Below are 12,219 nucleotides of genomic sequence, written 5' to 3'. Positions count from 1 at the left end.
AAACTTTCTAAACTATAGACCACGTACCTACAGCTGTTCCACAAGCATCTCCGGTGGTTTGCCATGTCTTGAGGTACCTGATCTGACCTCAGAGATGATGAGAGCGCCCTTCTCACCCTGCACTTCTATGGCAGTCTCTTCAAGGCAACTAAGTATTTATAATAAAGAAGTTCAGGATATTACAGAATGGTATTCCCAAATATTCAACTATTTCTTACTGCAGTAGATTAAATCCTTGTCCAAAGATCTGCAGGTAGCTTTATGAAAACCTAAGTATTACTCACATTAGGAGATGGGGAGAGAGGTCTGTTCAGGCCTCTTGCACTCTTCAGAAGGAAGTGGCCCTTGTATACTGCAAGCTTAGTTGGTCAGGTTCGATCCTGTAGGTTGGATTAACATGCTTTGGTCCCAAGAGGGCTCTCCCAGAAGACTCGGTTTGGAGAGGGACCAGTTTAGCTAAGCTTTTGGTGTATATGTTCACATTTATAGGGAAGAAAAATAATGAGTGAAAAATGCTCAGGATAACAGCATGACTCTCGCATGGCAAGTTTGGTTTCAGAACTAATCTGTACAGAATTGAGGCTGCAGTTTCTAAAAGTTACAGTTGTTTCCTGTCAGATTGTGGTTTTGTTTCTAGCAGGAAAGGAACATGCATGCCTTAGTGTAAGGATACATATTCCTGACAGCAAAGTGAGTATGTTGAGCTTCCAGTGGCTCTCATGTAACTAAGAAAAACAGGCCCTTGTATACTTAAGGTCAGTGACAAGGATCTGCAACATCACTTAAAGGTTATTAAAAGCCAAAACACTGGTAACTATCCTGTTACTATATACTAATTTGAATACTGGCATCGATACAACCTCTATCCTACAGCCATATGTTAATATTGCTTGCAGTCATGCTATGCTCTGAACTTCACAGGGTACCAGTTCTTGTTCTACTACAAACTACTATAAAATATAACATCCCCACACTGATTTTACTTCTTTATGTAATTCCTAGGTCACTTCTCAGCTAAGAGTTGAGTTCAGCAATCCAGATAGCAATTTTCCATTATTTACAGTTTGTTTGGGCTACTGAGCTATAAGAAAGCACTGTCCTTCATAGTAAATTAAGTGTCCAGACTCGCACCAAAAACAGATTACAGTAAAAAGCAGCTAGTACTTATTCAGGAGGCTGAGCCTTCAGAAACACAGTATTTCAAAGGAAAACACTATCCATCAAGGGCACGCACTCGAGAGCGAGCTTTACCTGTCACAGGATCAGCAGAACTGGAGGCATCATGCCAGACTAAGATCAGTTTAACAGGTCTACATACCCTCAATTTTAAATAAGGACAGCACTAACAAAGGTTTGTTAAACCCTACCAGGAGGCACACACCGATCTCAGCTGTTATGCTACAGCACAGGCACAAGAGTAAACAGGCAAGTTGGCTTCTGTTCCAATAGAAACACAAGGCAAAGTTTAATGGTTCTCAAACAGACTACAACAAAGGCTGCAGGGAAAAACATTTTATTTCCAAGCAGATTACAAAGAGCAGAGAATATAAGAGTAAAATTAAATTAAAAAAATAGTTGAGTGCATCTCTTTAAAATGATTTGTAGTGTGAGTTACTCACGGGGCAAAGCTACTGGAGAGTTCTGAAGGTCACTTTGCAGGATGCCAATCACATGTGCTGTTTAGACCAGGGTCAACACGGGAGGGACAGACAAGACATTTTTGCATATAGGCTGCACACTCATTATCAAGCGAGGCTCTGGGCTGCAACTAGACCCTGCCTTTCTGAGGCATCCCCTCCACCCTGTTCTCTCCTGCACTTCCCTCTTGAGTTCTAGACCCAGTTTATTGCTGCTTTAAGTGGGTTCAATCTGCCTCACCATCCTGATGAGCTCAAACAAGGACACAGAGAAGCAGGCAAACTTGGCTGCCATGCACAAGGTGTCTGCGATGCTGCGAGCTGAGCTTCAGCCACACAACGGAAGGGAACCAACAAGTAGGGGGGGACAGCAATTGCTTCAGAGATTTTGGGCAGCATGTCAATAAGACTTCCAGAAGAAGTTTTGAGATACTTCTTTAGATAGGAAGATGCTTGAGTTAGCACTGCCAGCAGTTGAGAAGGGCTTTTTCCTATGCATTGGCACCAATGAAATGGAACAGGCTGAAACAGTAGGATAAGATGCATTCCCTGTAGTATTTAAGAGAGGAGCAGCTCCAGCAAGAAGATGGGGAGAAAAGCCCCATATAGGGTGGAAGACAGTTTATATCCCATTTTAACAGTGATTTAAGAGTCCAAACACTAATTGCAAGTAAGTCGCCATTAAACTTGGATGAGAGCGCAGTTTGGTTAGACTGTGCAGAGTCAGTTAGTGTTTAGCAGCACTCGGCCAGAAAAGGAAGAGGATGAGAAAGTACTGTATCAGGAAGCCTTCCACCCCACATATGCTCAGAGGGCTCTTTTCTACCACTTTTGGATCTGCTTTTATCACTGCATCAGAGACTAAGATGGCCTAATCCATTCTAAATACACCAAGGCAGACAGTAAGTAGCCTTGATATAGTTGAGAACAAGACTGCCTTAATTTCTGCCCTAGGAGCAATAGTGTGGAAAAAGGTCTCTTATTTAGGGATCTGATTTCCCCCCCACTCCCCCCTCCACTGGTCCAAGGCAGAATAGTTTAGGAACTGCTTCAGACCTTGTCTCCTATCTAAAGCCCAGGAGGTCTCTAGGGGTGAAGCAGCCAACAGATGACAACCCTATTAAGTTACACTTAGACTGTTCCCTTCACTCGCCACTCTAGACAGGAGTGAAGAACAACTCTCTAGTCTGCTCTCCACTGCTTCAGCCATTAACACTTAAAGAAAATGCTTGAACTCTCAAAAATAAATGAAAATCTAATGGTGCTGTGGACAAGTGTGTAAGAGGCTACACGTTACTGTAGGAAAGCAACACTATTAGTGTCAAGAGACAGGACAATACACAAGTCTACAGTCAGAATGTGAGATGCTTTACAATAGTCAGTCATACTCTGCTTTCTACAGTTCCTTTCATACCACAGAGACAAGATGGGCATAGTTCAAAACCAACAATGCAGGGTCTCTAGTTTGCCTTTTCTCAGCTTTAGTTTAGAGACTGATGCGTTTTCAGCCTCCGTCTCATACAGGGCAAAGGGCAGGGAGAGTTCTTGTTTAATATATACACGCATACAACAGCTAGCAATTTGGCACTCTTGGGGCCTAGGTGGAATGCCCTTTAAGCAGCAGTCAAATAAGCTGGTTATAGGAAAGTGTTAAAAAGCTATTTTACACATTTGACTGGGAACATTTCCCAGAACTTGGACAGCAACCCTAAGCCACAGCACTCGTCTGTGCTACTCTGTGCACATGTCTTCGTCTTCCTATGAGTCCCTAAAAGGGAACAGATCATGTTCTTCACTATCAAAGAACATAGTATTTATATTCTAGAAATACTGTACCTTTTCAACTAGCTCCAGAGAGCCAGACTAGAAGCCACGTCCAGAAAAAAAATCCTTAAGTCACAGTATATCGATTGTCTCTAAAAATAGGGAATGAAACTAACAGTGGACGTTTTGATGAGACAGTACAAAACAGTACACGAGTCCACTTTCAAGTCAATGAATTCATCTCCTACATATGTCAGAAGAACGAGAAAGCAATGGAAACATTTGTCAGGACAAACCCAATCACTAAGAGATCTCCACAGCTCACTATGTGCCAAGTTCCCCCACTCTTAAGAGCTATACTCCTCAAGATCAAGCAGAATTCTTCCCCTTCTAATATTTTAGATCATTTTGCTGTTAACAGTAGTAAGTAAAGAGCACAATCTAGAATTTTTAGGCAATGTGGAATTTTGTTTCCCCAGATAGCTCAGCTATCGTATCTGCTCAGCCCTAACCTGAAACTGCCCTAATATTCTGTCAAGTCATTCCAGGTTCTGGCAATTCTTAGCCTAAGAGGTGACTCCCAAAGCCACCTAATGAAGTGACTTGCACACTTAGTACCTGGCAGACGAGTTTAAAACCCCCTGTTTCCAGTGGAGCTAGACAAAGCAGCAGGCTCACACTGAAGTCCAGGCACACTGGAGCTAATTTCACATGCAGTATTGCAGAGCACACAGAGGGACTTGGACACAGGCATTTAGTCTGCAGTTTCTCTCACGTTATCACATCTCTGTTCAGAAGACAGGACAAACTGCTCAAAAGAATGGGAAATCCACCCTGTGCAGGCCTGTTAGGCATCCTGAGCAACAAGCACACCCAGCTGCTTGGAACAGTGGGAGCTAGCCCCTAACCATGTCCTTAAATAGTTAAGTTAGGGCCAGAGATGGACATTTCAGCCACTAAAATATGGGGAAGGGATTGTAGACTTCTTACAGCTGAAGTAAGATTACTGATCCTGAAAGTCACCCTACCAGGAGGCAACTGATGGCTCCCAGCAGCTGAACTGAGTGGAGGCTACATGTTGCCAGCACTACACAGAGCTTGGCCCTACCCTCCTAACATTCCCACTGGGATGTGGGTACCAACCTGACACTATTTTCCCCTCACATAACTGAGGTGGGAGACTAAGCTAGAAGTTTACTTTAGAGTGCAGGTATTAGTAAGCAACAGCTACCTGCTACCTTACCTCTCTGCACTTATCTGAGCACAGACCTAGATAGGGAACAAACTGCTCATCTTCACAACCAACTTACACACGTCTGCTTTCTCATAAACACCGACGTCAACATGAAGCACCACAAGCTTGAAGTCTCCAGGCCCACACACTTCTACACTGATTAAGAGCACAGAGGCAGGCAACATTATGGCTACTCCCAGAGTCAAGGTCTAACCTAACCTACGTGCAGATTTACACCGCACACAGCAACCAGGGAGGACAGACCTCCCTTTGCAATACAGACAGGTGCTGCTCAACAGAAGCTTCAAAAAAGTTGTTTGCCTGTACACAAGTTTAAGTTCTTTTACTGTAGTACATATTTATATATATATATTTTGGAATGGGGAAGGGACATATGAGATGGAGAAGCAGGGAAGACAAGTTCAAGAAGCAGAGTCACCTCTCCACATCCAAGAAGCTGGTGGCACAAATAACAAGCCTGGCTAGAGCGATCTCCCATTTCAAGCACAACTGGCTACCTGCTGGCCTCAAAAGAGCAGACTATTTGTTAATGATATAAAATACAGCAACCATTTAAGATGCAGCAAGGCTGTAGGGTTGGGTTTATGATCATGAACAATGCCTGAAGCTACACAGCTGCATTAAAAACTGTGAAAAAGCTCTTACATGGCAGGAGTGAGCCACATGCTGCTCCTGGCAGGCCTTTTCCCCTCCAGAACCCCTCCACCATGCAGCTAGCGCACTGCATTTGTAAAAGTGGGGAGAGGAGGATTTACCTAGGAGTGAAGCCTCACACGCTGGCCACAGAACACCAGGACAGACCGACGGTCTGATCTGGTATCGCAGATTCCATGTTCCTAGCCTGACACTAAGCTTCCATCAGCAAGCAGACATCCAGGTCCTTCGACAGAAGTTAATCCCCTTCTACCTTCCTAATTTGCAGGGGTGAAAGGAGTCCAGTGGACTCAAGCTGGAAAGCACAAACAGGGATGAAAACAACCAGATTGCATACTGATCTTTGTATAATGCCCCCCCACCCTCACAGCTCACTCTTCCCCAAATAAAGACACATTGTTCAATGGCATGTTGAAAAGACGTGCTCGTCATTCTTAATAAACAACTAGAGTAAGAATACATAAGAGAAACAGGGTGGTATCTTTATATGATACACAAGTGTATGTTACAAGAATTCCATCAGGCACAGGAGCCTCAAGGTTTAAGGCCTCAATGTCAGGCCAAAAAAGAAGAGCGTGGTAAAGTTTGTACTTTTAACATCTAAAAATGTCACTTAAAGGTCTGAATAGAAATCGTTGGGCTTTTTTTTTTTTTTTTCTTATAAATCACAATTGCAGTTCACTCTCTCCTCTTCCTTCCAAGATAACAGCAAATTAACGTCCAAGCACAAGAAAAGAAGAGATGCCTGCCTCTCCTCCACTGGCTGGGCAGGTCCATCCATCATTCTGTGCCCTCTAGGCTGTACAGGCTCCGAGGAGACAGAGGCCCCAGCCATCCAGGCCAATCCTGTAGTTCATGTTTTCTACATCATAAAAAAAACAGAGTCAACCAGCAGCTTTCCACAGCTCCCAGCTTGCAGGGGATATGCAGCCTCCAATGGTTCCAACAGTTTGGTGTGTTGGGTAGGATACACAATGGGTAGGTTTTCCTTTAGATTCTTTTAAAGAGAAGAAGCCTAAAAGGGCTTCATAACTACACCAATAAAAAACCAAAAACTTAGGCATCTCCTTTAGTGTAAAAGTCTGTACAATTTATCTTTGCTTGTCCCTCCCCCGTCACCCCGCCCCACCCCTTCTGAGCCAAGAAGGATGCCTTAGTGCATGGTGCTGGCGTTAGCCACGGCAATAGCTTCCTGAATCTCTCGTATCACCAGGATCCGGGTGAGCATCTGCTCCATCTGCTCTCTGCTGATCGGCTGGATGGAATACCAGATAGGGCTGTTGGGGGCCACCACTGGCTCCGGAGTCAAGTAAAACGTGTCATTCCGGCCTTTCACACTCTGGGGGCTGCATGAGGAAGATCAGAAACAACCAGACTAACAGCATGCCCTGAGAGAGACACCACCGATGTCCTCATCTCAGGCTTCACAAATCCTGACAGTGAACAGCTGGCTGATGAGACATGCAAAGGTACTTGTTGTGTAGGTACAGAGCTACTCCTAGGGGCAAGAGCGGTCCCACGGCTTTTGGGCCATGCCAAGGTCAACTACAAGAAAGTAATTTTTATTTCACACTAGTAGGTATAACAAATATTTGACCTTAAATGTGTTTCAGAGTAAAGCAAAAATAAGGTGTTTTCACACCCAGGCTAGCTACAGAGCCGTCCATGAAGAGGAACATGTACAACATTAGTGATCGGAATCAGAATTTAGACATGAGTCCTTTGAGGCTCCCTCCTATTTCTGAAGCGCTTATTTTTGTTTTAAAAGTTAATTTGAACAGAACCCTAATCTCAAGTAGAGGATGCTTCCAGATGACTTGCTTCGAAGTCACAGGCAGAACAGTGAGCTTATGCCAACAGAGCAAACCTTCAGAATGAACACGAGATTAACAGCAGCCAGTTCACAAATCAGGATTTGTCTCTTTAAATACCAAACACATTCCAGTTATGTTATTTTATGCAGTGACAGGCCAAACACCACCCTCTCACATCAACGCCCCAAAACCCATCTATGTGAATTTAGGTAAATGTAGAAACTGTGCCAGCAATGAAACACTGCCCTGAAGACTAGGCCAGCTCTAAGATGCAGTTTAACCCAGTCACAAGACAAGCAACCATAACAGAACAGGAGCTCTCACCATTTGAAGAGGTAGAAGTCATACAGCTTTATTGGACACCTCAGGGGGTTCTCCGGATTCTCAGTCTGCTCTGCATACATGTCATCTGTAACTACAAACAAGCCCCCCACCCCCCCCCAAAGTGAGTCAGGTGCTCTGCATGAGAAGTATGACAAATTGAGCAGTGTCAAAGAGCCTCAGCACTCAGAAACATTTTGTCACCATGCAATAGCTGGCAAGAGGCATACTGCTGTTCCCAGGCAGGGCCGCCTGGTTATAGGGCCGCAAAACATTATATGGAGAGCTTGCTTTATCCCAGGCCCACTGAACACCACAGCCCATGCCCATCTTTACATTTCTCTTCTACCCATGCCCAAATTAAAAGAAATTTCACTACTGAAAATGCAGTGTTTGATCCAGGAAAGTCTGGGTCCACACCTTCAGGAGAGCAGATTATTTATGTATGGACTCTATGTGGGTTCACACAGGACTCAAGTATTTCCAAAAAGAGAAGTCCTCCCAAAGAAGTTTCTCTCTCTGTTCAAAAACATTTGCATCCAATAGCACCTTTGTCCACAAAAGCAGAACTAAAAATAGTCATCCTTAGCTCTCAATGATTCCTAAATGCCTCAGATAAGATATAACAGAAGGTACTATGCTCTCTCAGAACAAGCATACAGAAAACCGCCAAATTTCTTCAGCATAGCAGAATCAGAGCCTTAGGTTCTCATGCCCCTACCTGGAAGCATCTTTGTGTCTCTCCAAGCCCAGTTAAAAAAAAAAAATATTTCCCAAAGAAAACTTCTACATATTACCTTTCTGGCCTGTCTGGTGTATGCCAAGAGCCTTCAGATAGCGGATACTCGTGCTTTTATCCTTGGGATTAGAAGGGTTCTTCTTGGTCTGCCTCAACACCTTAGAGAAGGCCAATTTCATATGCTGGTCTACTGTTTTCAACAGGAAGTATCTGAGCAGCAGGAAGAGAACACAGGACATTCAGAGGCACGCAAAAGGTAATAGTCACAACAATGAGGTGGTTATCTCTATTCATCACAGGTCAGACGAGCACACAAACCAGCACCGAGTTAGACACTGCTCCACCAGCAAAGCATGCAAAGGCCAACAGTTCAGTCTGCCCTCTGGCTAGCTCGTTTCCTTGTTGTACTACAGCTGCTTTGCCTGATGGGACTGCAAGAGGACTCTGCACATAACCATTCAAAATTCATAATCTCACCCTAATCTAGGGCAGCAGTTTCCTGCCAAGGTATTCAAAGTTCCTTTATTAAAAAGCCAAAACAAACAACCCCCCCGCCCCCCCAAGACCTAAGTACTTACTTTGTATTAAAAAACATCAGTGTAGTGAGCAAGGTGGAAGGGGAGTGAGCTCCTAGCTGCTTACACTCCCACAGCATCTCTTCTGTTACGTGACTGGAGAGGACGTAACCTGCAATAACCAGTAATCAGCATCATGCCAGGACACAGTTACTGCAGGAACTCCAGCAGCATTTTATACCCTAAGTACTAGACAGTATGAATCTTAAAGGAAGAGGCACGAGATTCTCAGTGTCAGCATTCATTACTATACAGGTAATTTTTTTGTTTTTAAATAGCACGTACAGTTAGGAAAGACTTACATACATGTGTCAACCTCAAGTTATAGAGAATATACTCCTGCAGTATGTCTATACATCCCAGACCAGATAGAAATAAATAATGCACTTAAACAGCTTTTAATTAATGGTCTGACTCCAATGCAGATGCTCCTAATCCAATAATATGTGAGAGCAGGCAGGCCAGTAAAACAAATCAGCTCTTGGCCCTGCGTGCAGCTTTAGTCAGCACATGGTGCCAAGTGATGTATTTGGACACGAGTAATCCTTTGATTCTCAGATTTTTTTCTTCCTTTGTGTAGAAGAGAAATACTATATTCCAAATACACAGATAAACAGAAAAACAGACAGCAGTATGAACTCCACACCTTGTGGAATGACAAAGCACAGATCAAACAGCCAGAGTGGAAACAAAAGGATTCCAAAACTCACGGTGCTACTTAGCCATCAAGTCTCTAACATCAGCTACTTTTCCAAACACAAACAATAGCTTCTTTACTGACATCTAACCAGATCAAAGGGAATGAAGTCATAAGAAGCCAGGTTTCTGTTCTCTGAAAGTGCAATTCCAGTTCTCATAGACAACTCCGTCAAAACCTGCGTTTTCAAGAACTGCTCCCCCCTACCCGTCACCATCATTCTCTAGACATAGGGTTGAGGGGAGCTGCATCTGATTGCAGCATGTGAGACACTAATCACTCACTGTTTCTCTCTTTGAAGCTTAGCTGGTCCTGGAGACTGTATCCATCTGGCTACATGACAGCATTCCCAAAGTGACAATATATGCTAGAGGCAAGATGTATTAGTACTTGAGGTGAGGAAGCTTGATTCAGATCTCAAGGATCAGCTGACTTCTGAGTAAGCCAACCTCACAACACCACAAAGTCCCACCAACTTGCCCTCTAATGGGTGATACGTGATAAACAAATAATCCCAAACAAGGATCAGGGCTAGGGGGTGGCAGATTTAAATAAGCCCAACATTATTTGTAGACATTGAACATCTCTCTCTGAGAGATTTGCCATAGGGACATTAAGTACTTATGCAGGGTTTCTGTTCAGAACTACGCTCATGCTGCAGTTTGGTTTCAACGCTCCAAATCCCAGAAAGTTTTAAAGATTTTAAACACAAGTAAGTTCTTACCAAGAGGGGAGACACGAGGTTGTACATCCTTGAGAACTTCATGCAACCACTCGGTGAACCGAATATAGTACAGATCTGAGAAGATGTCATCTACTCGACCATTTTCAAAGAGATACTGTAAGAGATTCACAACACAGGCCAGTACAGCGGCAGTAAGTACACTCCTTTCAGACAAGATTTTATCCTAAGAGCCTGCATACCCAGCTATTCGAATACTTTACAGGACAGCACTGAAGATCCATACATCCCACCTAGAAGAGTTTGAGGATGCTTGTGCTTAAGCCAGTACAAAATAAGTAATCTCAATTACTATCATGGAAATGGTAAGACAAGAGGGAAAAACATCTTAGGAACGAAAGCTAGTTGGATTCCACCTTTTATTTTAAATGTGTTCACTGGAAGTTATTTTATATGACTGTCCTGTGGACTCTAGGCTCTTTCAGACTTCTGGACAAGGAGAGAGGTGCCTGGTTTTCCTATCAGACTTTAGCTCTGTTCCTGTAGCTCCTCCACAAAGGACACTAGTTTTGGCAGCCCAGATTTCCCAAACCATACCAAGTTAAGTTCTTGCCTTAAATTTCATTTTCACTACGTTACTGAATTCAGTAGCTAACAATTCCTCCCAGTCTTAACCCATGAAGAAAAAGTGTTGTTGCCCCCTAAGTAGACTTCAGACTATCTGCACTTAAAGATAGTTTAGCAAAGAGACTTTTTTCCTGTGAAATTGCTGGGAAGCGCAATAAAAGCCGCAGTCTCCTTTTTTTTTTTAAACAAAAAAACCCCAAAGAAACAGAGAATGCTCTCCACACATTCTGACAACACGCACAGCTCTGCTGCACATACAGCTGTCCTCCCCCCTACCTTCTGAATACACAGGAAGATATAGTAGAGCACATCTGGATCATAAGGTTCACCATCACCATTTCGAGCTTCTCGTGTCATTAAGCATAGACCATAATTCAGCTCAGCCACAGCTGAAGAGATGAGATCCTCCTGGAACCTCAGCAGCTGGCGCCCTGGAAAACAGAACAAAGCCGTATCAGGAGTCCTGATTTTTCAGGAATGATATCCCAATTCTCCAGCTTCACCACTCTATCCAGCAGGCTCAGTACTATCTCACCCTCCTAGGGTAATACAGAAAGCTGAAATAAATCTTAAGCTGTCAGAGCTACTAGAAGATAAATAGGAAAGAACACAAGAGGAAGCCTCTCTGCCCCGCCAACTGCATGATTGCCTCCTTTCTCCACGTCCACAATGAAACAATGCCCTGAGGCAATAGAAAAACAGCAACTCCATGACTGTTCTACCAACTTGGCAGGCATGCACAGCCATTTCATTTTTTCATGCATTATAGTCATACAACACCCTTTTCTACTGCCATCAACCTAGGTGATCAAGTTGGCTCAGCAAAGAGCTAACATACCTCTTGACACAGGTTCTATGCCAGCTGGATCATGCAATAGTATTATAAAGTAATTCAAAGTTTAAACCGAAATTAAAACAATCACTGATGAAACAGAAAGGTATGTTCCCAACAGAGGGCTTAACAATTAACATTTTGGTCACTGTCTAACCCCTACTTGAAAAGAAATAAAGGCAACATTGTCATGACACTTACTTCCAATAGGTGCTAGCCTATTTTGGGCTTCCTTTTCCAGCTCTGCATTCTTGGTCTGCGCCCAGCTTTTCCAAACTTCAAGCCCTTCTTCTGGCTTCAGAGAGTTTGGAAGTAGAAGTTCAGGTGAAGTCTGTGGCTGTGGCTGTGGTTCAACTTCAGCGACCTGAACTGTTTGAGCCTATGAAAGAAAACACTTCAGTTACATACATATATACCTTGGTGTGCAACAACTAGACAAAAATCCAAGTCATGTAGTACTACTACCACCTCTTGCCCCAGGACATTAACCTTTTGCAACACTCTTCTCTAAAGAGAGCCTAATCCAAAGAATGCAGCCTTTGCTGTCTAACCTGAATTGCTGTTCATTAAACAGCATTTGTCTCTCCAAGAACGCTTTTTGTTTGAATGGGCCTATCTGTAA

General features: G+C 43.5%; 1 protein-coding gene across 4 annotated transcripts in view; it reads right to left on the bottom strand.

The window, feature by feature from the left end:
- Positions 1-1,497: 1,497 nt before the first annotated feature.
- The window catches only part of QRICH1 (glutamine rich 1), a 29,359-nt gene continuing 18,637 nt past the window's right edge, over positions 1,498-12,219 (bottom strand). For all 4 annotated transcript variants that reach the window (XM_064519058.1, XM_064519060.1, XM_064519059.1 and 1 more), the window contains 7 exons: positions 11,799-11,976; positions 11,042-11,196; positions 10,181-10,295; positions 8,763-8,871; positions 8,243-8,394; positions 7,449-7,539; positions 1,498-6,656 (listed from right to left, as the gene is read on the bottom strand). In XM_064519058.1, coding sequence (XP_064375128.1) covers positions 6,464-6,656; positions 7,449-7,539; positions 8,243-8,394; positions 8,763-8,871; positions 10,181-10,295; positions 11,042-11,196; positions 11,799-11,976 — 993 coding nt within the window. In that variant the 3' untranslated portion in view covers positions 1,498-6,463. The remainder of the gene's footprint in view (positions 6,657-7,448; positions 7,540-8,242; positions 8,395-8,762; positions 8,872-10,180; positions 10,296-11,041; positions 11,197-11,798; positions 11,977-12,219) is intronic.

The sequence above is a fragment of the Dromaius novaehollandiae genome, chromosome 12 (assembly GCF_036370855.1).
Source record: "Dromaius novaehollandiae isolate bDroNov1 chromosome 12, bDroNov1.hap1, whole genome shotgun sequence".
Classification (NCBI taxonomy): Eukaryota; Metazoa; Chordata; class Aves; order Casuariiformes; family Dromaiidae; genus Dromaius; species Dromaius novaehollandiae.
The sequence above is the reverse complement of the archived record's forward strand: the minus strand, read 5'-3'. Positions and strand labels throughout refer to the sequence as shown.